General features: G+C 39.4%; 1 protein-coding gene across 1 annotated transcript in view; it reads left to right on the forward strand.

Annotated features, from left to right (window-relative positions):
- The first annotated feature begins 4,327 nt into the window (after positions 1-4,327).
- Tg (Transglutaminase) overlaps positions 4,328-27,813 on the forward strand; it is a 49,864-nt gene continuing 26,378 nt past the window's right edge. The window contains exons 1-2 of the mRNA XM_089250381.1: positions 4,328-4,616; positions 14,567-14,758. Coding sequence (XP_089106507.1) covers positions 14,602-14,758 — 157 coding nt within the window. The 5' untranslated portion in view covers positions 4,328-4,616; positions 14,567-14,601. The remainder of the gene's footprint in view (positions 4,617-14,566; positions 14,759-27,813) is intronic.

A 27,813-nucleotide genomic window follows, 5' to 3' on the forward strand; every position in this document is an offset into this window, starting at 1 on the left:
GCCATCAAATACCGAATTCTGTTTTACTTGATAAACAATTATTAAAAATTGTGATTTTGACTCGAGCTACAGCAATTCTTGACGTAACAACAAACGAATCGATAGTTACTACCGATCATTGCAAAGGGGGGGGGGTCTAACCCTTCTTGAGCTAAGATTATAGTGTTATTTTTCAGGAAAAAAAGTAACCGCCCCTCAGAAGGAAAAAAAAATCTGCACCCTCCCCCCTCGAGAAAATTCTGCGTACGCCCATGCTACCGATTCATTAGTTTACTGGTTAACCCTTTGAGCAGCACAGCAGGAATCACTAAACCCCTTCCCCCCTTTAAAATGCCATATCTTTTTTAACCAACCCCTTCACGTGCAAGGGGCCATTCAGGTATTACGTAAGCAGATTTAAAGCCATTTTTGACCCCCTCCCCCCTTGTCATCAAAAATCAGCAAATCCGAACCCCCCCCCCCCCCTCGATGCTGACAAAATACTTGAATGACCCCATGCTGTTGGCGATAAATTTCAATAAGCTGTATTAGACGTACAGGCGATAAATATGGTAGCCTTGTTCGCACTTTAAAAAAAGGAAGAAAGGGAAATGAGGAAAAGAAAAGCGATAAGGGTGGGGTGGAACAGTACAGACAGTAGATAATTACATAAGAGAGTTACACAAATTGGTAAGAGATGTACAGTACCTTGCTTTTTCGCCCTCACACCTACGTATTCTCTTTCTCACTTTCATGTACAGTATATAATAGAAGGATTAGTTCTGAGAAAGGTACGTCATATGGGGGGGGCGTGGAGAACGGGGAGGGGCAGCTGAGAAGAAAAGAGATGAGGAAAACACTCGCACAAATCTGTTTCATTGGGTTACAATAATGCTTCGCGATGAGGACAAAAGAAGTTGAAGAAATTCAGCTGGATTGAATTTACTCCACTGACATTTGGACGCAATATTACGTCTCTGATCGTCAAGGGGTTAGGAAGGCTTTCTTCCGATTTTCAGTAGGTGCAAATTAAGGAGAATGGAGAAAAGTGTTCCCCATATATCGAGAAATGAGCTTTACAATATATCTCAACTTGTCAAACAAAAAATGAAAGGCTTTTAAGGAGGCGTGTCAATGCTGTTTGAAGGGTTAACGCAACAAGTTCGAATTACCGCTGGGGCACATTATAACGGCCCATTAAGTATTTGTAAGTAGTAAGTGTAGTCATTAGGAACGGCATGGTTTGATTGCTCCTCGCACTGGCGTACGCAAAGAGGGGTTTTGGGGTTCTAACCCCCCCCCCCCCCTGAGCAAAGATTATAGTGTTATTTTTCAGGGGGGGAAAAAAGTAACCCCACCCCCAGAAGAGAAAAACAATCTGAAGCCCCCTCCTCCCTCGAGAAAATTCTGCGTACGCCTACGGTTCCTCGAGTAATTAATATCAATGAAATTGTTGCTAATCTGCAATTGAGTCAACTGACGGAAATTCGGAAAAATTTAAAAATTACACTTTTGCGTAAAGCAATATTTTTCGGATATACAGGATGGACGAAAAGTCCCGGATACATTTTAAAAATTGATAACAAATCAACCAATCGATATAAAAAAAGGGCGGTTCGCATTAAAATATTTACGAATATTCACAAACCGCATCTTTTTATGTTTAACCGCATATTGGTCAGATGGCTACTAATTTTTAAAATATATCCAGGACTTTTCGTCCACCCTGTGCAATCAGATGCAATCAACTGCTACACGTGAAATTACAGCAGGACCTTGATTATCAGAGCCTCGATTTTCACCCAGTTTCGAGTTATCCGAAGTACTTTTATACGCTGATTTGAAAAATTAGATGCAGTAAAGTGACTTGCGAAACACCTTGCGTCGCTGCAAATACGTTCACAGAATATCTACATCAGTGTTTCAAAAAATGTGGGAGATATCGCCCTTTTAGATGGACATCGGAAACGGTAAAAATCAGAAATAGGACAGGGTGGGCTTAGGGGAAAAGGGGGGAATAGGAGTTCTTTTTCGGAAAACGGGACGGATGAGATAAATAAGTTTGTTTTTTCAAACATCTATATAAAACATAGTTTCCACCAACTTTTTGTTCCATCACCCCTTCTTCAGAAATTTTGTTCTCTAATTGCCCCCCCCCCCCCGACTCAAGCGAACCCATAAGATCCTATGTTATACACGCGGCTTCTATCGCACCCCTGGGCCATTTTATCGCCCACCAGGGGGCGATATTGTCCACTACTTTGGAAAACAGTGATCTAAAACCTGCTGCCAGAGAGCACCATGGTGTTTCCTCAGTGCCGTCTTAACGCATGGATCCACACGGGAACTGAGGGCCTCAAGTGCATAGGCGAGCCTGATAATGAGGCACACTTTCTGGAGACCAACTCATTCAGAAGTAAATTTTTCAGATAGATAGACCGAATTGTGCACAGTTTGAAATAAAGAAAGAAAAAGCCTAGGTTGGGTCCTAGAGACTTGTGGGGGTCCTCTAAGCCAGTGGTGCGCAAACTTTTTGAAACGCGACCCGCTTTTGACCAACAACATTTTAGGTGACACCTACATAGGCTGACCATATGTCCCGGTTTCCCGGACATCCTAATTTTTTGCCAGCAAACGTGATGTCCCGAAAGTAAGGAAGCGCATGTTCCTTGATTTTCGTGTACAGGGTGATTAAGAAAGAATCATCCGATTTCAAAATGATTCTACACTTGAAATCGACCATTAAACAAAATTGTTCATAAAACGTAGACTCATTTTCCCCCAGTATATTCACATATCACTTACCATTGTATTCTGTGTTTTTATAATTTTTAAGAAATATACAATTTTGAAATCGGGTGATTCTCTCCAAGTCACCCTGTAAAAGTATTAACTTGATATCGTCCGCGCATGCCAAAAGCACGAATGTACACATTTTTCTTCTTTTTTTTATCAGCTGTTTGGATACTTTGCTTTGCTATCTTATAAGTTGTGCCGTTGAAACGCGAATGTGTATCCTTATTGATACACACGTTATAAAACATTTTAGGAAAATATAATTTCCATAGAGTAGTAACATTGGTAGAGTAACCGCCCAAACGTCATTTTGTAAGGACAATGTACATTCGTGATTCTGGCATGGAGGAGCCAATTGTACAAGTAGAATTTGATAAAATTGCATTGCATTGATACATGGTAATTAGCTCAGCTGAATAAAGGCATTCTTTAGTTTTTTCACATATTTTTAATTAAAAACGAATTTCGTACCTGGAAATTTTTATTTTGGAGAATGTACGGTTTGCGCACCACTGCTCTAAGCTATGATGTTATACACAGTGTTTTCGGGAAGAAGCCAACCGGCATCCAGAATTTCACGAAACTATCAAAGACTGCACAGGGATGTACTGAAAATTATACACATTAAAATATTAACTCATAAAACAAACATTATAATGAAAATTAAGATTAAAATAATGAGAATTTTAAACTTAAAAAAGGAAGAATACGATAATTCTGAAATTGATGGAAAACAACTGAAAATTAATGAAAAACAACTGAAAGTTATCGACGAAAAAATTGCAAATTAATGAAAGATATAATTACAGAATTAGGGAAAATTCAGAATTTATGAAAGAAACAATTTTAGAATTAGGAAATAATTTGGGTGGGGCGGGGGCTGTTTTACTTGGTGCCCTGAGGTTAGGCCCTGTTGCAATCTGTTAAGACCAGTCAGCCACCTCGTTGGGCAATTTGACTGTTGTGGCGTTGTATTTGTATTTGTATAAGACATCATAAACTGGTTTTCACTAATCTCGAAAACTAATTTTGTTAATCAGAAATATTTAATGGGAATTTTTAGATAAAAAACAGACCAATGGGTCGTGAAGTTGATCGTGTTGTTAATTTTGAGTCTCGGCTAAAAAGTGCGTCAAGAAACCCCTCAGTGCCGTCTTAACGCATGGCCCGGGGCTCTCAAGGGCAGAGGGGCGGGGAGGAGGGGGGGGCTCGTGAAAATGAAATCTGGTTAAAATTTTCGGAAGCAATATATAGCCAGGTAGAGGCTCAGAATAATCGCTTTGCCCGAGGGATCCTTATGATGGTCTTAAGACGGCACCGGAACTCCATTTTCCCACATTAAACCCAATGGGGATGGGGAATGGAAATAATGACAAGAAAACGTATGTGTTGCGAATTTTTTCGGGAAAAAACATACTCGTGGGTGCAAAAAAAATGGAGATTGAACAATAAAAGAATAATAATTTTTCTAGCACCGGCCAAATTTGGCGAGAAAAAGAAAAAATAATCGCCACTGATACGCAAGTGACGTCAGACCATCCCGAGAGGAGACAGAGGAGTAGCGCGTGTTGATTCCAATATCCTCTCCGTCTACGAGCGAATTAAAACCATCTGAAACCTCAAGATCCTCGGAATGATCAGTTTTGAAGTTTTTATGACGAAAAAGTGACGGAGAACGTCCTCTTCCGACACAAAAATCACATCAAAAGTGGATTAACGAGTTTTTAATTTCCAATTTCGAGGAAGTTTTTTGACTCTGTGTGAGAAAGAAGACGTCCAAAAATCTACATTTTTGACATATACCTGTTGGGCACGTGCTAATTAAGAGCCTATATTAAAAAGTAAGTCATTAATTCTTATTATTGTGATACTAATATAGTGATCATTCGATTGAATTCAATTTTTAAGAAATTTAATTATTTTTGTGAATTATTCAATTAGTTATGGATATCGTCTTTGATTACACGCATCTGTATCTAATTAATTTCTTAATGAAATATAAAAACTTATCGTATAATTTTGAATGTAAATGTTCACTTTTTAACATTTAGCTACTATTTTTTATTGAGTATTGATCATTGATCATTTTTGTCGCACCACGGTCATTTTCTGCACACGAGGTCTAATTAGACCGGGACCTACAATTTATTGCCGATTCCGAACTGCAGGCTTGTTTTTCATACTCATCGATAGGTTGGTGCGCTAACCCCTCGATGGGGGACTCCCTGCGGTAGCAATTTTTTTTATTGAGTAAAAATTGTGTATTTGCTCGAAGATGATTCTTCCGCCAATGTTATTGTTAAGCCAGACTCTTCTTGGATTACACTACAGTCGAATCCCGTTTTAACGAATACCGTTATAAGGGGCTGTTCAAGTATTACGTAAGCAAATTTTTTGCCATTTTTGACCCCCCTCCCCTGTCAGCCAGCAAAATTTCGTCATCAGCTCTGCCCCTCTGAATCCTAACTCATATTTTCATAAGGGGTGGTTGATTACGTAAGCATTATCCAAACCCCCCCCCTTCCCCCCTTGTAATCAAAAGCCAGCAAATCGGAACCCCCCCCCCCCCATCGATGATGACGTAATACTTTAACGGCCCCTAACGAAAAACATCTCGTTTTATAACGAACACTTTTCTAATCCCCCCCCCCCCAGATAAGTTTACAAAAGAAGAATACAAAAACCTAGAATTCCTTTATAACGAAGTGATTCTCCGGTCTCTTGGAGTTCATTATAACGGGATTCGACTGTATAACGAAAAATTTTAAATAACCTTATGGATTTTTAAATCATCTTTATTTCAAGTTCAAATTTATTATTCAATTCAAATATGGTACCTACCAAAATAAATCGAAGGAAATAAAAAAGTATGTGTTTTTTCGTATTCCTGAACTTCCAACCAGAGCCGCTCTTAGGGGTTTGCGACAGGTGCGGCCGCACCTAGTCCCGTGCTTTGGGGGGAAAAGGCCACACTAGTGATAACAGAAATCATAAATATATCATGCAATTCTGTATCGATTAAATTTATTTGTTGTTATAAAACAAAGTAGAAAACTCGGCCCATTGCGATTTCAATCTAAATTGGCAAAGAGGCTGAGCCAAAGGGGGCCTAAATTATTAGAGGCTCTGAATAATTCTGAATTATTTTTTTTAAAAATTCCGGAATTGATGAAAAAAAATTCAGTAAACTTTCTCTTTTACGGTCACCGGCTGTAGAAAAAAATTCGTCCGTAAAAGAGAGAGGGGTGACCGTAAATCGGGGGTTTGAAAGCACACTTTTATTATACAAAGGGAAATTATTATTTGGCCCCAAAAAAAAGGGTGACCGCATCTGAGGGGGTGTCCATTAAGAGGGGTTTTACTGTAATTCCAGCTTTGATGGAAATTCAAGTAATCGGTTAAGAAAGATAAGTATAAGTAATAATACTGTGAAAAAAAAACCTCTCTTTTGCGGTCGCCGGCGGGACAAAAAAATTCGTCCGTGAAAGAGGGGTGGTCGTTAATCAGGGGTTTGAAATGCATACTTTTACTATGCAAGGGGAAATAATTATTTGGCTTTAAAAGAGGGTTGCCTATTAAGAGAGGTTTTACTGTATTATAAATACAAATACAAGGCCACAACAGGCAAAATTCTCAACGAGGTGACTGAGGAAAAAGATGCCCATGTAAATATGGATGTCATATATTTCCAAAATGCAGCAACCCAATTAAAAATGCAATTACAAAAACTAGCATTAATAAGGAAATGATTGTGACACCACTACAAAAAAAAAATATATTTTTCGTGAAACAGAGTGGTGTGGGCCATGATCTGGTTAGGAGGAGCGTCAATAATCAGGGCTGGTTTTAGGAATGTTTTAGCTCAGTGAGGAAACTTTGTAGCCCTCTACAATACATACTTATATACATTGACACAACATAAATTTTTACGGGAAGAGCAGGCATAGACACAGGGCCACTCTTAGGTTTTTAAAGGGCTCCACAGCTGCAAGGTTTTTGTAATCCCAACATCGATTTTTCTGGTATAATCGGTCTATAGCAAAATTTTGCTATTCTCTATGGCAAGATTGCTCAACGTTTTCAGTCCGCGGGGCAAGTATTTCTGCTGCTCGCGGGCCAGAATATTGTATACATAGGGTGACAATATGACCCGTATTTTACGGGGCATTCCCATTATTTTGTCCTTCCCAACATTTTGCATTGTCCTTCCCTTGCATTTTTTTTTATGAAAATGCCCCGTTTTTTTTTTAAACTTATTTTCCAAAAGTCTTACTTGAATTTTTGAAGTAAAGAATTAAGATTATTTTCATGACTTATAAATTATATTATGATAATTATGGCTCCATCATAATTAATTATAACCATATAAATATATTCATCTCACGTAGTTGTCAAGCACGTCCAAGTGCATTTTAACTCATTGCGACTTGCAACCCTCTATTTCCCCGCCATTAGTGAATTTTCAACAATTTTAGCCTTTCAACAACTTCACTCGCCTTTGACCATTCTTCGGCTGTAATTGGCAACTTTACTTGAAATTTTTTGGCTGTGATTGGTAACTTTACCTGTATTTGACAATTTTTTCAGCTCTAATTGATAACTTTTCTTGCCTTTGATAATTGGGGATATCTCGTATGAATCCTGATTTCCGTATTTTTATGAAGGAAATATGGTCAGCCAAGGCATTTATCATGTTGGTTGTATTGATGCTTTTTTTTACTGGAACACCCTTCGCGGGCCGGATAGAACCCATTGACTGGCTGCATTTGGATTAGGGGCTGGAGGTTGTGCACCCATGCTTTATGGTAAAATTTGAAAGATCTTGGAACCAAGATTCAAAATGTCGCTCACTTCACTGAATGTGATGAGACCTGATGGCAACGAACGTGACGACAAACGAAGAAACAAAGTTATCAATTACCCAACGGGACTGAATTGTTGACATATGAAGTCTCCCAAAAGAAGAACCGAGGGCTTTCTTTCGAGGTTGAGGACCACCCTATCCGTTCTGCCATCAATCATTTCCGGACATGCCTTTCTTTGTCGGAGGTCCTACACCACTGTAAATTTATGTCAGCGAGTCTCGACATGATAGATTTCACCTCCAGTGGTGGATTGGATGCAGCATACCTGTCTTGGAATCCATCCAAAAAAGAGGATGATCATCTCAATGGCGAATAAACTGGCGTCATGTGTTACCTGAGATCCTGATGGTGACGGTTGGTGGAAACTTTAGAAGGAGGCGTGTTCGTTTCCTTTCCCAAACAATAGTGTTAAAAACAAAGTGGCATTGTTTGAATAAGGGTGCGACGAACTCCTGTTGTAGGGACATATGTTACCACAAGTTTGACACAGCAAGAGTCATTCTCAATTGGAAAAGCAGCAATGGTGTGTAATATGATGATCCAACTCATATACTCAAATTACACGTTGTTTATTATGTGTTGAAACACCCGTTACCTGAATTTTAATGGCCTAAAAAGACCGCTGTAACAAATCTCACTGCTGGAATTAAACGAATCTTCCGAAGGCTTAAATTTCAACACAACTTCGTATGACCAGGGTTTTCACCGCATGGCCCCACGGACCACATATAGCCCTCGGAGCGCTTCTTGCAACACCCCGCCAACGAAAAGCTTACGTAGTTACAGAATTTATAGGAATGTTGATGAAAGAAGTTATTTCGAAATTATTTTTAGAAAACATTTCAGAACTAATGAGAGAAATTTCAATTTAATGGGAGAAATTTCAATTTAATGGGAGAAATTTCAATTTAATGGGAGAAATTTCAATTTAATGGGAGAAATTTCAATTCAATGAGAAATATTTTCATAATTAATAAGAAATATTTTCATAATTAATAAGAAATATTTTCATAATTAATAAGAAATATTTTCATAATTAATAAGAAATATTTTCATAATTAATAAGAAATATTTTCATAATTAATAAGAAATATTTTCATAATTAATAAGAAATATTTTCATAATTTATAAGAAATTTCATAATTCTTGAAGATCTGAATGTCTCTTCACGTTCTCCTAAAGTAATTAGTTCCTAGAATTATTTCTTTCATTGATTCCGAAATTATTTATTTCATTAATTCTGACATTATTTCTTTCATTAATTCTAGAATTAATCATTTTTCAATGGTTTCAACCATTTTCTGAAAATGATCGGGCAGGCGACGGCAAAAAGCTCCGAGGGCCAAATGTAGCCCCCGGGCCACACGTTAAAGACTCTAGCTTTAAGGTATCCGACGTTGAAAACGTCATTTTGAAGGAAAATATAGATTTTTATTTTCTAATTCTAATATGATACTCTGCTGTTTATTGTTAAGGTTATGGACCGAGATCTAAGGTATCTATAACTTTAGATCTCGCAACATGTATTTGCCTAATTACAGGGATTTACATATTTAATCCTGAATTTGTATTAATTTCATTGTCAATTTCCACTTTTGTGTAGGAATTACATTGGAGCGGGACCTCTGTGCGGCCGCACTTGTCGCAACCCCCCACCCCAAGAACGAATAGATAAATTCGGTCATAAATCCACAGTTTTTGGCGAGAATTGGCTAAATAAATGTCCGTCTTATTGAATTCTTCCCATGTAACTAAAAAAGAATTCGCTGATGCAGTCGGATTCGTTGATTGGATGTAACAATCCAATATGTCTTCTCACGAATATTTCAATTTAGATTCATCGACCCTCATCAGGACGTAGCACGTAGAAGAGAAATGGAAAAAACACATGTGAGATGACCTTATGAGCTATACTAGTGTTCAGCCTTTTGATAGGATTACCAGATTCAAAAACTGAGAAAAGAGGGCGCCTCAGCCAATACCTCTTAGATAGATTAGACGTAGTATCTAGGGCAGCGGTTCTCAACCGGTGCTCCGCGGAGCCCTTGGGGCTCCTTGTGCATTCTTCAGGGGCTCCGAGGCCGCTCGAAGAAAATTTAAAAAAAAAATGATTGTAAATATTTTTAAATAGTAAAAATAAATCAGTGACTTTGATTAATAATTAAGAAATTGTCTACGGGGCTCCGCCATAGAATTTGTTTTTTTACTTGAAAGGGCTCCGCGAGTCAAAAAAGGTTGAGAACCGCTGATCTAGGGGGTATTTCTTAAGCGCGACCCCTTGTGGCAACGTAACTTTTACTGATTTTTATACCAAGTCCAAAAATTATTATTGTTTCCACCATTTTGAGACACATCAAAGCTCAATCAAGTACCATTTTATAGATCTATTTTTACTAGAAAGGTAATCGGATCTTAAATACCATAACTTCAAGGCAAAGTTGTACTTTTTTTTATGCCAATATTCTATGCAATTACAGTATATGCCTCATTAACGGACTTGCATATTGTAGAAGTCCGCAAAATTGTTTTCACATAAGGCCACGAAACACCCAAGCCCGATCTTACATACATTCACCTAAAAAAGTGATTTGAAAACACTGTGATTCACGATCAGACTACGGCGGCCTACTTTTCCAAGAGCCCAAAGAAACAACCCCTTTCTTCTTGTTTTTCAAACATAAAGGAAGAATATTAAGAAACAACAAAAAAAGAAGAGCCCATTATTAGCTTCTCCACCCTTCGACCAAAGAGCGTGGGAAGAAGCGCAAATTTCGACGTCTTCCAGACCTCAGTTCAAGCCTCTTTTTTTTTTATTTCACGAGCCTTACGTAAGTGGCGACCTTGAGTAAGTGACCCTCGTAAATACGTATCAAAGAGTATTTGGTGATTCAAGTGGAAGGTGCCAAAAGCTTCTCCAAAGCAAGGTTTTGCTGGAATCAGACGCTTCTCTTTTGCCCATATGCATAAGTAATGAAAGGTAAACACGAGAAATATATGAAATTAAGAATGTCAGTTCGGCACGCCTGATGGCAGCCATAATTATCTTGGTTTTCCTCAAGTTTTATTTACCTTTCTGGAGGCTTTTAACAAACGTGAATAGTCTACATCAACAGGAGCGGATGTTGCTTGAGAAGGCTGTACCCAGTCCTGTCGAGAAAGAAGAGTTGGCCTCACAAAAAACCAGGTAGGGCCTCACAAAAATCACTTGGCCCGGTGGCCCATGATACTCTTAAGACTGCCCTGGCAGTACGGTACAGCATTCAATCTTCAGATGGTATTAACCAAGACTTTCAAGGTACGGAGGGTGTACAGCAGCCTTTTGTTAGAGTAAATGTCACTGTGTACGCATTTTGCTCGAATATTGCACATCATGATGATCAGAGGTATATTTACAGGGGGATTAAGTGGGGTATGGCTCAGGGTGGAAAGTTCGAAGTGGTGGAAATTTGGGAAATAGTTGGTCAAGAAAATTATAAGTGAATGAGAACACAAAATTGGCACAGCCTATAGGCGACAAAATCACATATTAGCTTCTGATCAGAACATCTAATTCGCATTTAATAATATATTTTGTGGCTGATGCTGGATAACGCCTAAGCAACTACGTCTAACAGTGGACACCAGTGCCCCCAGATGTCACTTAACAAAAAGAGGTCAGTATCTTTCATGCGATATCGCAAGATGATATAACTCGATGATATAAATCAATGACTATCTCAAGGAACCAAGTTTCGTGTCGATATCTACGAGTACATTTCTAACGATTATGTCTAATCCTTATCATGTCGTCACCGCATAGAACTCGAACTCTTCAGAGTACGTATTATTTACATTCTCAGTATTATTACTGAAAAATATCAGAATGGATGACGGAAAATTCAAGAACCAAGGACTTGTCCGAGAATTAACGAGAAATGTATTCGGACCAGTGTTCGCTACTACGCTTCTAGATGCGCGCATCGCAATTCAGTTTTACTCCTCCAAATCTCGTTGTGGAAAGAAAATACTCCTTATAATTTCAGGTAATTTTGTCTCAGTAGAATTTCTCTTACTCATAAAAAAGAAAATACTCCTCTTTTCACAAAAGTACTCCTCAAAATTTCGGTGAGGAGTGAAATTACTCTCCAAAATTATATTTCCAGATGACACTGATTCCAACAGTAATCGCACGATAATCTGAACACACACATTTCCACTCTAACAAGCGTCAACACTGTTCAAAAAAAAAAAAATCTACAGAAAACGAACGAAAACTTTCGCTTGACCCTTGACACGAAGGGAAAATACGATTTCTATTCCTAGAGAGAGAGAGAAACCAATTATGCAAATGAAGCGCTAATTATGTTTATCCTCGAACCAACATGAGGATATAATGGTTCTTTTTTTTCGCACTTCTCGTTAATGAATTGGCCACCGGACAAATTGAAAGAGTCGTTTCATTCCTGGTTCCTTAATCGTTCATTTCAACGAACCGCTTTCATTCAATTTGGCCAGCGCTGAAGCCAGTTATCCTCACGTGCTTGTTGGTACTTCAACAGAATTTCAAACGGATCCATAACCTTGGCCTAAACCCGCCTGTAATAGTCTTACTTTTCCTTTCAAAGAACCTTAACTGGGCTCGAATAGTTACCAAGGCTAATAGCATTCATACTGATTAATAATTACGAAAGTTCTATCTCTCGTCCTCTTCTTATAACGTAAATAAAAAGGAGGAGGAACTCTGGGCAGTCTTGTATCGTGTTCATGGCAAACTAATTATAATATATGTATCGATCTATTCGGTGTGGTTTTTCTTTTTACCTGCAGGTTCTCTCTCACCACACTTTAACTACCACCGCCGCCATTATTATTTGTTATGTTGTTTAACTGGTTTAACGAGTCAATTTCTTTTTATTTGGAAATCTCTCTCTTACCCTCAATGCCTGTGGGATCATCTGATAATCCAGATACGAAGATGCATTATTATTATTATTATTATGGCTATGATAATTATGACCTGAAAACGATAGAAAATGCTCTATAAAATTTAAAAATATGCTGTAAATTCACGATAACTCGAGCTCCAATAACTCGAATATCTGTGTTTGAGTCTAAGTTTCACTCACTTCCAGAACTTTTCTGTATTCTAGTGTTAAAATTTTCCCTTAGGGGTCATTCAAGTATTACGTCAGCATCGAGGGGGGGAGGGGTTCGGATTTGCTGACTTTTTATGACAAGGGGGGGGGGGAAGGGGGGTTTGAAGGTTGTTTTCGTCATCAACCACCCCTTTTTGAAGATATGAAATATTCTAAGCTGCTGACGAAATTTTGCTGACGGAGGGGAGGGGAGGGGGGTCAGTGTTTTGCTGACTTTTGCTGACAAGGGGGGAAGGGGGGGGGGTCACAAAAATGCTGAAAATCTGCTTACGTAATACTTGAATGGCCCCCTTAACACAAAGTTTTCTTCTTTCAAGTCAAGTTTTCGGGAATGAGAAAAATTTGAAAAACAGCATTTAGTAATAGAATTTATGATTCAGCAGTCGGATTTACCATTAAATAATAGAACTATTATTCTGTGTAGTACACTAAAAAAAGTACACACACATCCAGTGTTTTACAATGAACATTGAAAGTATTTAGTGTGAAATAACTACATCAATTTTTCATTAATCAATGTGATTCAATTAGATCAATCATTCAATTAGATTTTTTTTGTTGCGGAAAAATATTCATAAATACATCCTCTACGTAGTTTCAATAACGTTAATTCACAGAAGAGATGCGCCAACAACAGTATAATTTTGGTGGGGGCCTGATGATGATGCTACCTCTCGATACAATGACAACCATTCTACAACATTGTTTCTTGGTCCGCAGAGTATCGTTGTATCGAGGTTTCACTGTGTTTTTAAAAATCAGTTGTTGTTTGGATTACCACCACTTTTAACCGTACATGCACCGCGTACACATTCCTCGAGGGGAATTTCTAATGAACTGGTACATGCCGGAATGTGCGTATACGCGTTGTAAACCTAATGTGAAGTATGTTTCTGTGTAATGCTTGTTATATGTAGTGCTGCCATCTGCCATCGATTTTCCTAACTATAAGTGAAGTGTAAGGATTGTAGGCCCGTTTCTCTCTGTGGCGAACTTTTAACTGTTGTTGCTTGAAATGAAACTTTTCGGTTTACTAACTACCGCATATACAGTATATCGCAGAATCAATGAATAACAGGCGGACCCAACGGAAGTGGGGGGGGGGGGAGGAGATCCAATCCCTCCCCCATCTCTGGTTATGGCTTTGTTCGAAAACAGTGAAGGATGTAAAAATATTGAGGCTTTGTGTTTTCTATGTGAAACCTGCCCTAGAGACGGATTTAACGGCGAGCGCACCGGGAGCCCCGAAAAACCCAAACTTCACACTTTCTTCTAATTTAAGGGGCCCGATATTTTCTTTTGCGCTTGGGGCCTCGACCGACTTTAATCCACCACTGACCTGCCCTGAATCGATTGGATAATGTAATCCATTTGCAGCCACACACTATTATTCAGAGGAAGAGGACAAGAGTGAGAGAGAACCTTGAGGGATCCACTAGGTAGTCTTAAGTGCAGGACTAGCTTGCAAAAATTCTGTTCTTGAACAATCTATTTCCAGCTTGAAGAAGGGATGAGAGAGAAGGAATCTTTAATGGTCAATGGGATGAATGTACAGATGTCCTGAACACCCAAATCAACATCTTTAAATCTCCATCCCGTACGTGCCTTTCAGTAAAAAATTGAGATGACTAAGAAAACAAACTCATTTTCATCAAAAATGCTGAAGTATTCAAAAAAATGCTCGGATAATTGAAAATATGCTTAAAAATAGTTGAAAAATAGTGAAATATGCAAAGTCATATAAATCCTAATTACTTATAATATACTTACCTATCGATCATCGTTTTATAGATTTGGACCGTGCTCGAGTTGGAAAGCTCCGAAAGATGGGCAAGTGTTATTCGTGCCTAAAGAAGAAGACGGGCAGCGAGAAGCTTGTCGATACTCTGACTCCGTTGAAACCCTTCATACCTAAACCTGAGAGTCCAGCTTCTGGTGGTGGTGGTGGTGGAATTCCTAGGCCACCGAGTGCAGAAGAGAATGGTGAGTTAATAGCCATGTATTCTTATTATCACAGCGTTTTTCAGCTCTGTTGCGAAACCCCCTGAAATAATTTCCTTATTTTAGAGGCCCCCCCCCCTTCCTCTTCCGAATCATGTTCATCAATGTTCTGTAGCGCCAACGGTTGGAGACCCAGAGATGGCCCCACGGAGATTAAGGCAGGTATTGGCAGAATTGAAAAATTTATCCCAATTGAATGGAATTAGTGGAAATTTTTAATCCTCCTTCTCACATACAAGTTTTTGGCAACAAATTTGGATAATCTCTATTTTGATGAATCAGCGATAAATCTGGCAACCTTTTCTTAAGCTAACCGCACGTTAAAAAAGGAATAAGAAAGGGGGGGGGGGAGAAGAAAATTAGAAGAAAAGGAAGGTAGATGGTATAAAAATAGATAAGTATACAAAAATATATAATATACACTGCTGGCCATCCAAATTGCAACACCAAGAAAGACAAGAGATATCGCAACAATATTTATTTTGTAGATAACATGTTGACCAAGCATCAAATGATTAAATTTATAGACTTCTGTGAAGTGTGGTTCCTGCCAAAATCAGTAGCCAGAGTAGCCGCCACTGTTGGTGATCATCGCTGCCACACGCCTCGGCATTGATTCAAAGAGACTTTGGATGTGTTCTTCGTGTACAGCAGACCAAGCAGCTTCCACGCGTTGCCAAAGTTGATCTGGTGTGGCAGCTGGGGATGTAATCTGGGTCAATCGTTGAGCAACCATGGACCACATGTTTTCTATCGGCGAAAGATCCGGAGAGGGAGCTGGCCAGGGAAGCAATTCAATCTGGCGATTGACGAAGAACCTTTGGACAATGCGTGCCACGTGTGGTCGCGCATTATCCTGTTGAAATATGGCTGTGGGCAAGCCCTGAAGGTAAGGAAGGACAACTGGCTCCAACACCAAGGAGATGTAGCGCTGGCTTTTTAAAGTACCGGCAATGCGTACTAGAGGAGTGCGAGAGTGATATCCAATACCGCCCCATACCATAATACCCGGTGCAGGACCAGTGTGGCGGTGCATAACGCAGCTGTTCAGCATCCTCTCTCCACGGTGTCTCCAGACTCGAATCCGACCATCGTGGTGTTGCAGACGGAAGCGTGACTCGTCAGTAAAGACAATTTCATTCCATTGTGCCGTCCACATCCTTCTTTCATCGCACCATTGGCGGCGGAGACGTCTGTGGTTCTGCGTCAAGGGTAGACGAAGCAATGGACGTCTTGCGGACAGACCACTCTGCTGTAAACGGCATCGAATGGTACGCGCAGATACTGGATAATGCGGTACAGACTGAATGTGCTGTGCTATGGTTCGTGATGTGACTGAGCGATCTGTCACTGCCATACGCACAATACGCCTGTCATCACGTGAAGTGGTGCACTGAGGTGGATGCGATCGAACACGTCGGTCCGTCGTACCCTCCTGCATCCAACGATCACATATCCGCATTACAGTTGTTTGGTTTCGTCCAACACGACTACCGATTTCCCTGAAAGATAATCCACAATCACTATCCTTCCTCTGTCGAACTCGGATACTTGATCAAAAGATGATCGCTGTTTTCTACGAGGCATAATTGATCGTTTTTTTGAAAAAACCACAAGAAACACACAATTGCCGTACTTCAAATCGTCGAAATCTCCAAGCCTTAAATAGCGCTTTGAAGTGGCGCCACAGGCGCGCGTGATGTGCGTCTGCGCTGAAATTCTAATCATTTGCATATCTCACCTCCGCTAATGCATGTTGTAAATTTCATATTATTTGCATGCTTCCTTCAGGGTGTTGCATTTACGGTGGCCAGCAGTGTATATTATATAGATAAAGAGAGTATATATCCAATTGGCGCATGAGATCGCCCGAGTGGCGTGGTGGTAAGATGCTCGTCTACCACCGTGAAGGTTGTTGTCACGGTCCCGAGTTCGAATCCGAGGGAGGAATATAGATAAGATATTTTCCCTAACGGCGAACTCGAGGCGAGACTACCGGTAGACAACGCCTTCATTTCCAACCCATCTCATTAATGGCAGTAAATTGCAATATAGCGATATGGCCAGAGTTGGTGTTTGGCGAAGTAGTAATAGTGGCACATAAAAGGGCCGGAAACCGCAGTCTGGGATTTCAAAGGAAGTGTGGAGAAGACTTGGGGGTCATTCAAGTATTACTTCAGCATCCGGGGGGGGGGGTTTCGGATTTGCTGACTTTTGATGACAAGGGGGGGGGGAAGTTGAAGGTTGCTTATATACGTCATCAACCACCCCTTTTTGAAGATATGAAATATTCTAAGCTGCTGACGGGGGGGGGGGTCAAAAATGGCTGAAAATCTGCTTACGTAATACTTGAATGGCTCCTTGTGGAGGCAAGAAAATAGTACAGGAACTTTCATTATATTATCACCCTGTTCTATATCTTAAAGAATTCGGGCAAGGAATGTTTTGAAAAAATTTTGTATAAGATGTGGATGTTGAAAGTTCCGGGACTGATACAGTGAAATGTATTTTTATATGCGACTGTTCAACACTTTCAAGGACTTTTCTTTGGGATTGCAAAATACATAGTCTGCCATCTATCTGCCAATTTCCGGGTAGAATGCATTTTTGACTAGGGGTTCCATGCAGCCCTCGTGCTGCCCTGCACATTTTTTTTTTTTTTTTGAGTCCCGAATCTACTGATTTATGATTCTTTTAACTGTCGAATTGTTCCCAGAAGTATCGTCAAGTCACTAATGGTCAAATCAGGTGGATAAGAAGAATTTTAAACGCTGGTAATCAGGGCTAGGATTTTTATGACCTAGAAACCAACAGAATATGCTCTTTGCCCTAAAAAAAACTAACACTATATGCCGTAAAAACCTAAAAGGATGCTTTTATAAAATAGGCCGACCTCGAGAAATCCTCAACCATTGTCAAAAATGATGCATAATGTGCACAAATAAAATTGTAAAATAGTTGCCAATATCGCCGAAAAATTGCCAACCATTGCCAAAAACGATGTCAAAGGTGAGTAAAATTGTAAATTACAGGAAATGAAGCTAGGGAAGAGAGAGCTTGGGGGGGGGGGGAGGAGAATCCCTCCTTGTTTTTATTCTGAAATATGTAAAATAATGCAACAAAATAAGAAAATATGGCCTTAAATTCTGAAGATCATGAAAAATGCACTAAAATTACTGAGCATCATGGAAAAAATGATGTTCTATAAAAATAGAGAAATATGCAAAAATGCATTAAAAAATATGCAAAGTCATACAAATCCTAGTAATACTGATAATATTGCTTTTTGTCCGAAAAAATTGATAACTTTGCGGACAGTACGCACGGGCGGACTTTCCTGGTGGAGCATTTAGCTATTTTCGGTCCGCAGATACAGACTTTTTGTGCTTTACTTGATCCCGTCCTAATGCATATTCATTTCCCAGGATCGTCCAGACCTGGAGGTATTCAAAATTTTTCGACTCTTCAGCACCGTCCGTGTCCTTAACCAGAAGAAGAGCACCCTTTTGAAGCATCTCTAACATACGCTCAAACTGAGAAAGCGGAATGGTATCAGAACTTGAATGGGATATCACACAGGTATTAATTAGCATCGAGCACGCTTCATTCAGCACCGGATTGCTCGCAAGCAGCATGTTGAAAGATACCTAGTCCAGACTGATCGGAAACCTGTACTGCAGAAGTCTTCAACGTTTTTCTAGTCTTGTATAGATTATCAAAGGAAGAGCATCCTTTTCGGCAAGTTGGACATACGAATGCATGAGAATAGAACGCAATTTGTGCAAGGAATTTAATTGGAACATTGATCAAGTGCTTGGGAGCACGAAATCGGTCACGAGCATCGAGCACTGCGGGTGCTTCAGAGGAGCACCGAGGTGCTCGTGAGCAACGGGTTGAAGATGCCTGATGATGTACTGCATCTTGATGTACTGATTGGGATTCTCTCTTAATTTTTTCAGCGGCAATATTGCTCATCATAAAACTTATTTACATGACTCATAAGATCATGACTCAACTTCTACACCAGTGGCGTTTTTCGGTAACTTGACCCCCTTCATTTTCGGTTGGGGCAGGTCAGGAATTTTTTTGACGGCATCGTGTATCATTTCCTATCCTACGTATGAGCTGTCTGTTGCACTGATGATGCGTGATGGCCAAGTAATTTCAGTGAGAGAGAGAGAGAGAGGATGGCGTAGCGAATTAGTCTTGATAGATCATTCTCACTAATGCGAAAATTACTGCAAAAAATGTCACGACCATCTTCCTTCCATTGATGATGGTCTTTTGTGTCGGTCGCCGCTCTATTCCGTTTTAATAAGAAAATAAAATAGCGACTCCACATTTCCTGGGCCTTCTTTTTGTGGTCTTCTTTTGTTTTCCGATTCGGCAGCTGTTGCTGAGTAAATATTGCCTAAATTGAGAGGAGAAAAACAGTAGCACGTGGAAAGTTATGTTGTTATTTAACCTCACTGCTTGTCTTTTTCCCTGACCGTCGCAATACAGTAAAGCAGTGGATCTCAAACTTTCGTCACTAGCGCAGGCATCTTCAACCCGTTGCCCGGGAGCACCCAGAGTGCTCGATGCTTGTGTCCGATTTCGTGCTCGCGAGCACTTGATCAACGTCCTAAGTAAATTACCTTGTACAAATTCTGATGAACTTTTAAAGTAGCCTATCGTTCAAGTCGGACCTCGTTTGGTATATATGCAAAATTTAGCGACGATCGATCTAAAATTGTAGGTTTGCATAGAGAACTTACACACACACACACACACAGAGACAGAAAATAAATTATATACATATATAGCCTACAGATTGCACATTCATGAAAGAGCCATTTCAAGACATAAACCACTTTTAGGCACACAAATGAATATTGTAAAATCATTGCGACGCTCCTCACAAAGTTTGGCGATGGCCCTAGGAGTCGCGACTCACACTTTGGGAAACGCTGCACTCAAGTCTCCATCTCTCTCTCTCTCTCTGGGGGAGGGGGCACTAACCCAGGGGTTTCCACGTAAAATTTCTCCTTTCAACAGCCTCATAGCCTTAGGGCAAAATGAAAGAGGGCTCCGCCACCACCTCGTAATGTATGCATTTATTGTCATTAGCCACACATTGAGCCAGATCTTATCGTAGAAGCCATTATTCTACACAAGGGGTGTGTGGGAGGGGGGGGGGCTGGCAGGTCTCCAGCCCGGACGGCCGGATATGATTATCATCATTTTCTGTTTTTTCACACTATAAATTCATCATAGAGGGTTCCGTGAAGAGTCTGACCTTGACACCCACCATAGATCTCAGTCTAGGGGGCCCTACTGTGGGGTGGAGAACCATGGGTCCCCGTGTCATGGCCGATTGAACTCATGATTGAGACGGACGAGGTTGGAACCCCGTCAGACAATTGGGAAGTAAGTTAGCACCATGGCCCCTACAACGGTACCGCTTCTGCGTACATGGAGTGTTTTCCTGGGCAGAAAAAAAATTCCCTATAAAATTATTAAGTATAAGGTAGTATGTTAATTTCTGCCATTCCGCACAGGTATCGAAATTCTGTGCGCAGAGGAAACAAAAGGCTATGCAGGTGAAATAAAATAGAGCGTGGCTCTCCTATGGATAAAGCACTATGGGTGAAGCTGTTTTACCTCACCCACGAATCACTGGCTTAATCCTCGCGAACTTTATCGGGCACAGAAGAGATCGAAGAAAGGTTCAGGTCCAAAATCATGTTACTTTCTTTCGTGTAACGCCCTCTTTCGTCAAAAATTTGAACTAAATTATTTATTTGGTTATTTCTCTACCAAAAAAAAAAAAATCCTCCTTCATGAAAATAACTTTATTAAACTAAACTAAAGTTGACTAATTTCACACAAACCGCATTTCAATAATATTCAATCTCCTTTAATTTTTATGAATTTCTAAACTATTTACGAATTTATGAGACGCGCTGTATAAAACAAACAGTTCTATTTCCGTTGCCTTCACAATCCGAATAATTCTGCTGACGTGAACTGAACATTGGCTGAAAAAGGTCTTTTTATAATTACGATCATGTGTTATCAATACGATCGAAATCGTTTTAACTCTGTCTATTCGCGAGGATATAGATAAAATTTATCTGATCTATAAACGGAAAAAGGGGCAAAATGTTTATCCAGTGACCATGAGTCATACCGCGTTCGACCTATGACCAGTCTTCGTTATCGTTCGCAACCCTAGATTTAAATATAATTATAATTAGATTCATCTGGTATCGTTCTGTTGGGATCAGAATTCTTACACTTCAAAAGCACACAAAGATTGTTTCTCGTCTACACTCTCCATAAAAAAAAATTTTCCTGTCATTATACTGTGTTTTGATTATTCAGCCGATTATTTTAGTCGGATGGAGATGGATTAATTGACCTCATTTCCAGTCATCTGACCCCAAGTCATCCACATCAGATGACTCTGAGGGCCATGGGTTGAGCGTATATGCCCCCCCCCCCACCCTTCCCGGTCACGTAATTACAATCCCTACTCTCTTAGTAACACAAGAAGCATTAGCACGCTGGTGATTGGGTACTGCGAGCAAAAAAGCTAGCAAGACGTCACAAGAGGCGGAGTTCTGGACGAAACTGAATTTCAAAGTTCATTACAGAAAAATTAATGCATTTTTTTATTGAATCAGTAAATGATAGCTGTGACGAGCCGTTATTATTGTCTTCTCGATGCACTTGAACTGCATTTGATTTTAAATCAGAGAGAAAAAATGGAAACATTTTTCAGTAAATCAGTAAATGACAGCAAAAAAAAAAAAAAAAATTGGATTGGTTTCAGATCGAATCGAACGCACAACCTTCGGTGTACGCGAATCTCGTACTATAACCATTACTCCAACGTTGGATGTCTGATTCAAGCACAATTAAATGTATCTATTGTTAAGGTATCCGACTACGTTGAAAACGTCATTTTGGAAGAAAATATGGATTTCACTTTTTTATTTTTTATAAAAGCCCTATTTGTTGTAATTCCAAAACGGGCCTTGTTTTGTTTATATGATGCTTAGAATCAAAGTTACGTTCACTTTAGTGTTGCGTTTTTACATACAAGTAATACGCGAATAAAGACTTTAAACGTGTTTTACGAAGAATGCTATTTTTTTGACATTTTACTTGACTTTGTGACATGATTTGTAAAAATTGATGAATTGCATCCTTACGAAATTTTAATGCGATATTTTGCTATATATTTTTGAGATCATGAACCAAAGTCTAAGGTCTATCACATATATTTTTTGAATTACAGTATTTTATAGACAAAATGTAGGATGAAATTTCAAAAAATTCACACGTACATAAACATATTTGGGTGTAACTTATGAGCATATCATGCAATCCTTTAAATTTTGGTTCATATCCTGCAACCTTACTACCTAAATGCACTGTGAAAATCACAAAGCATTTCATTAATAAATTTTTTGCAATCGTGTTTCGAATATCACACGAATTTTGCCTAAAATTTGACGTAAAAACGACTTTTTCATAGAAAATATAACAGATACACCAAAATTTGTCGCTGTTTCCACCATTTCGAGACACTTTCTATCGAAAAATGTATTTAAAGTTCACTCCAGAACCATTTTAAACAAAAGTGGCAAGAAAGGTATAGTCGGACACCTTAAACGTCGATAGCAAAAATTTCACCAGGAGTGACGTAATGTTTCATCAGTCATGTCGGCCAATCACGATGCGCTAAATTTCTAACAATGCAGCTAGAAATGTAGGGAAAGTTTCCTGTGGTTTGCGGATCCCCCTCCCCCGGGTACTCTTTAAAAAAATATGTGACGTTTGACAGTGGAGTTTAGTGATTTCCACCTTGCTCCGGAAAGGGTAAATGCATGTCCTTCCCATGGAATCTGGAAAATCTCTGAAATACATGTCTCGGTAATAGATCTCGATATTTCACAGACCACTATAACTCCTTATTTATTTACGGTCGGGGCTAATCGTGGCTGGATCGACTGGCGCCTTGCTGGTGGTATGGATGCTTCAGAAAAAAAAACAAAGACGATATTTCAGTTCGTTTCTTGTAACATTTTTGCAGTGAAATAACGGAGAAAATATATACACAGAAAGAGAGAGAGAGAGAGAGAGAGAGAGAGAAGCCGTAGATAAATAAGGGGTCGGTTGGTTCCACTCTCGATTCACGCTCGTGGAATGTCGGCTGTGGCTGTTGTTTACTCAGGCCTATCCTCGCATCTGTTTCACATCCTTTCCTAGAAAAAATTCCAGAAGCGCGAGGTTCAAGAATGATACTAATAGAGTCTATGTTTTTCAAGGAGAGTTTTTGTGTTTTTCTACTTACTTCGTCGGGAAAAACGTCTGGGAGAAGTCTTTTTTTTCGGTTTTAAAATAAAATAAGGAAACACATATTGAGGAAACTCTTTCCTCTCGGCAGCATATGGATCCCCCCACACTAAAACCACGAGAAGAAATTTAAAGTATCTTTTAAGAGCTTTTTTAACTGTATCACATCAGCCTTCGCCAAAACATTATCCAGACTACGATTAACCTGAAATTTATAAAAAGAAAATTTAACATTTTTAAGATATTTTTGAGGATTTATTTGTAATTTTGTCCTTGTGTGTGGGCTGGTTCAGACCAAAAATAATAATAATAATAATACAGTAAAGCCTCGATAAATCGTCACTCATGTTTTCGGGGAAATTGTGACGACTTAGGGGCCGTTCAAGTATTACGTAAGCAAATTTTTAGTCATTTTTGACCCCCCCCCCCCCTCTTGTCAGCAAATTTTCGTCATCAGTCTGCCACTCTGAATCCTAACTCACATTTTCATAAAGGGTGGTCGATGACGTAAGCATTATCCAAACCCCCTCCCCTCCCCCCTTGTCATCGAAAGTCAGCGAATCGGCAACCTCCTCCCCCCCATCGATGATGACGTAATACTTTAATGACCCCTTAGGGGGGAACAAGGGACGTTCAAAATGAGTATATTCATTGGCGTACGCAAAAAGGGGGGGGGATTGGAGTTCTAACCCCCCCCCCTCTCCCCCGAGCCAAGATCATGGTGTTATTTTGAAGGAAAAAACGTAAACCCCTCCCTCAGAAGGAAAAAAAATCTGAAACCCCCCCCCCCATCGAGAACATTCCGTGTACGCCTATGAGTACATTTCTTTAATGTTTTCAACTAATGTGTTTTTAATAGCATAAATACACACACACACTCACACACAATAAATACATTTTGTTAAATCTAATCAAATTATTTGGAAAATTTTAATGTTTAATGTGTAATTTATTGAAAAAAAACTGCAAAACTGAAACTATATTTGTCCCCTGCGTTTCCTATTTCAATGAAATTCATTCATATTTTTTTACAGTGCTTCCAAAGCAGTTGGAAGGGGCGACTTCTTGTTCTTCTTCTTCTTCTTCTTTTTCCCCCACTGTGAATAGGGTGACCATACGTCCACCATTGTCCCGTATTTTCCGGGACAGTCACAGTGTTTTCTTTGTGCTGACTTTTCTGTTCGAAAGAAATCCCAGTGTTTTTTTCTTCTTTTTTTTTGGTCAAAGTTTTCTAGAATTTGTTATTTAATCTCAAAAATGTGTTGATACAAATAAATTTCAACAGATTTATTGAATGTAATATTATCATATTCGCATTTCTCTTGGGGGGGGGGGGTGGAGTGATCATCCCGATCACCCACACATAGATACGCGCTTGTTCCAAAGACACACACAAAAATTTATGAGCATGCATTTTAGAATGTGCCGAATGGTATGTGAGAAAATAAAGACTAAAATAATCGTATCAAAAACGACAATTTTTGTTTTCCTTTTTAACAATTAATTCATATTTTTAACAGTAAGAATTGGATTTAACCGTTTCGCTTACCAGCTATTGGCAATAAATTCAGATGATCTCTATTTAACGAATAGGCGATAAATATGGTAACCTTGTTCTAATCTAACTACACGTTAGAAGGTGAAAGAAGAAAAACAAAACAGATGAAAGAGGAAAGCAGCGTAATAAATAAGTACAGATAAGAGGAAAGACAGAGATAAGAGAGTAGGTACACGAAATATAGATTTCTCTTTTCACCCTCTACCTACCTGTTCCCTCTTTCGCTCTTATATGTAGCCTGTTTGTAGAAGGATGTATCGTATGGAGGGGGAAAAATCACTAATAATCGTAGACAAAAGGAAGGTAAAAAGAACGACTTCTCAGGAAGCTGGTTAAAGACCAGTTTTGGTGACGACTTACCGAGGTTTTACTGTAGTAATAGCCATAAGTTGGATCTATACCCGCAGCAGCTTCGACCCACGTAATAACAAGTTTTGATACATGGCTAGCGCATCGCGGGCTTTCTTGGCGATAATTGCCCTGTAGGGATAATTGTCCCGTAGGGATCCATAAATCCTGAAGGAATTAAATGAATATATTAATAAGACTTTTACACCTCTTGCATTTTTCTAGGAGTACCAAAGACTCCTGTGCGCATTTTGAAGAGTACGCCCACCTACAAAGTATTTCAATTTTTTTGTGTTACGCAAGCCTGTACGGATCCTGCGCATTTCTCGGAGCTTCTTACTCGTTTCTAGAGACAAAGGGGGGAGGGGAACTCAAGACACATGCCTCCTACGCATTTCTAGATGGTTTAAATTAAAATGAGAAATTAACAAGAAATTTTTTAGGATACAGTAAATCGAATGACTTTATGGCAAAGTCAGTCTGCAGAGACCTACGGTGATATCCTGCATTAATTCCAGAAATATTAAATTATTAGATTAATTAAAATATTTATCATTCCAAATACAAGGATCGGGGGGAAAATCGATAGATCGAAAATGTATATCCGATATTTATATCTATAACGATATGAAGGGCAATCGTCCTTGGTTAAGATGGCGCCAGTGGTGTATTGAATAGTCTTGTGATGAAACGGAACTAATAATGATTTACACAATCTTACATTGGATCCCCCTCGAGCGTCGATGAGGTGCGTTTTCCTTCTAGTCCCCCCCCCCCCCCCAGAGGTCTCTTTTAGGATAGAAATTGCTAAAGCCTTTCATAATCTTTCTTTGGTTGCATCTGAAAAGGACTTTTATTTTTACAAGAAGGTGGGAATCCACCATGGATTGCGCAAGGGATCATCGAGTTCAGCCACGAAATGAGGACGACGGACAAATAGAGTAAGGAAAAGAAAATACATACAACGTTGGCCTTCAATAGCACAGATTTTTCTTCGTTTCGTGCTGGGCGCTCAGTCAGGGCCCCGTCCTCGACGTTGACATTGACTGCAGGTGGCCCCGTCGACGTCCTAGACAAATCTATAAAACTTTGCTAACGGAGAGATTGGATTTTTTTTTTTACGCATACTTGACGAGTTTCAAAGCATTATAGCAGGTGTCCCCCCCCCCCTTCCCTTACCATTTCAGTCCGAGGGCTAGATATGCGGTATTTCTGCCGCCCGGGAGCCCGAAACTGATATATACAGGGTGAACGTGGCCTGTTCTGTCGGACGGAAGGAAGTGATAGACGATCCCAAGTGAAGCCCGAAACACCCCTAGCAACCCTAACCTATCTTGAACCGTTTTCGAGTTATGGTGGTTAATTATCCAATTTTATTCACATTGGAAAAAAGTTGCGTCACGTCTGAAAAAACCCCGAATTTGTGAAATTTCTGTGATAGCTACAAACAAAAAAAGCCTATATTTGAAAAGAACATAAAAAATCCTATAAGAGATGACACCGATTTCATCGAAATATCTGAATTTAATGGTGAACTACAATTGCTGAAAGATTGGCGAAGTTCAAAATCGAATTGTCACCAAAATGTTCACAACGCCAACTACGCAAACACCCTTCCAGCTACAATCGGTAAAATTTAACAAAAACTTGTCCATTGCACCATATATCGAAAGAGCCCACAATAAACCATATCGGGGTGATCTAGTTTAGGAGAAATTTAGTCTTTTATACAGTCGAATCCCGTTATAACGAACTCCAAGAGTAAGATCCGTAGAAATCATTTCGTTATAACGAAATTTCGTTATAAAGGAATTCCAGGTTATTTAAAAATGTCCCTACGTAAACTTATCTGGAGGATTAGAAAAGTGTTCGTTAAAACGAGATTTTCGCTATAACGGTATTCGTTAAAACGGGATTCGACTGTAATACGTCACTGCAACCTGCGTTCGTTGAAGTAATTTTAATAGTTTTTGGCGACAATTCAATTTTTCCACACTCCATCAATCTCTTCGGCGCTTGAAAAACTCGCTATTAAATACAGATATCCTGTAGACAGCTGTAATGTGTCTAATTGTAGCATTTCTTTCTGCAAAATCAAATTGCAACCAAAATCTTTATCCGCCAATTCCGAATTTTCGTCGAATATTTACTTCGACAAACGCTGATTTCAGTGATGTATATATTCCGAACAAAAGACTAAATTTCTCCTGAACCAGTGCACAGATATGGGTTAATTGTAGGCTGTATCAAAAGATTAGAAGTAGACAAGTTTTTGGTGAATTTGACCGATTGTAGCTAGAAGGATGTTTGTGGAACGGGTCTAGGTCAATTCGTCGCGTTCAACTTGTCGCAGGACAATTCGTCGCATTCAATTTGTCGCAGCGTCAATTCGTCGCGGTACAAACTCGTCGTGGTACAAATTTGTCGCAGACTCATTTCGTCGCGGTACAAATTTGTCGCAGGCTCATTTCGTCGCAGTACAAATTTGTCGCAGACACATTTCGTCGCGGTACAAATTTGTCGCAGGCTCATTTCGTCGCGGTACAAATTTTTCGTAGACTCATTTCATCGCGACAAATTTGAATTTCTTTAAAATTCATGTGTTTGTTGTGATCTTATAAATAGGGTAGCTGCTTTAGGCGTAAAAAATGGAACTAATTTTTTTTCCTCATTTATTGGAAATGTTCTTCCTTCCCATCTGTTTTAATTTTTAACAAATGAAGGAAAATATTCATTGAAGTCATTAAATTTTTAAAATTTAATTTTTACCATATAAGCCGCATTT

The sequence above is a fragment of the Pholcus phalangioides genome, unplaced genomic scaffold (genome assembly GCF_987345545.1).
Source record: "Pholcus phalangioides strain wild (caught in Gottingen) unplaced genomic scaffold, Ppha-v1.0 ptg000024l_1, whole genome shotgun sequence".
NCBI lineage: Eukaryota > Metazoa > Arthropoda > Arachnida > Araneae > Pholcidae > Pholcus > Pholcus phalangioides.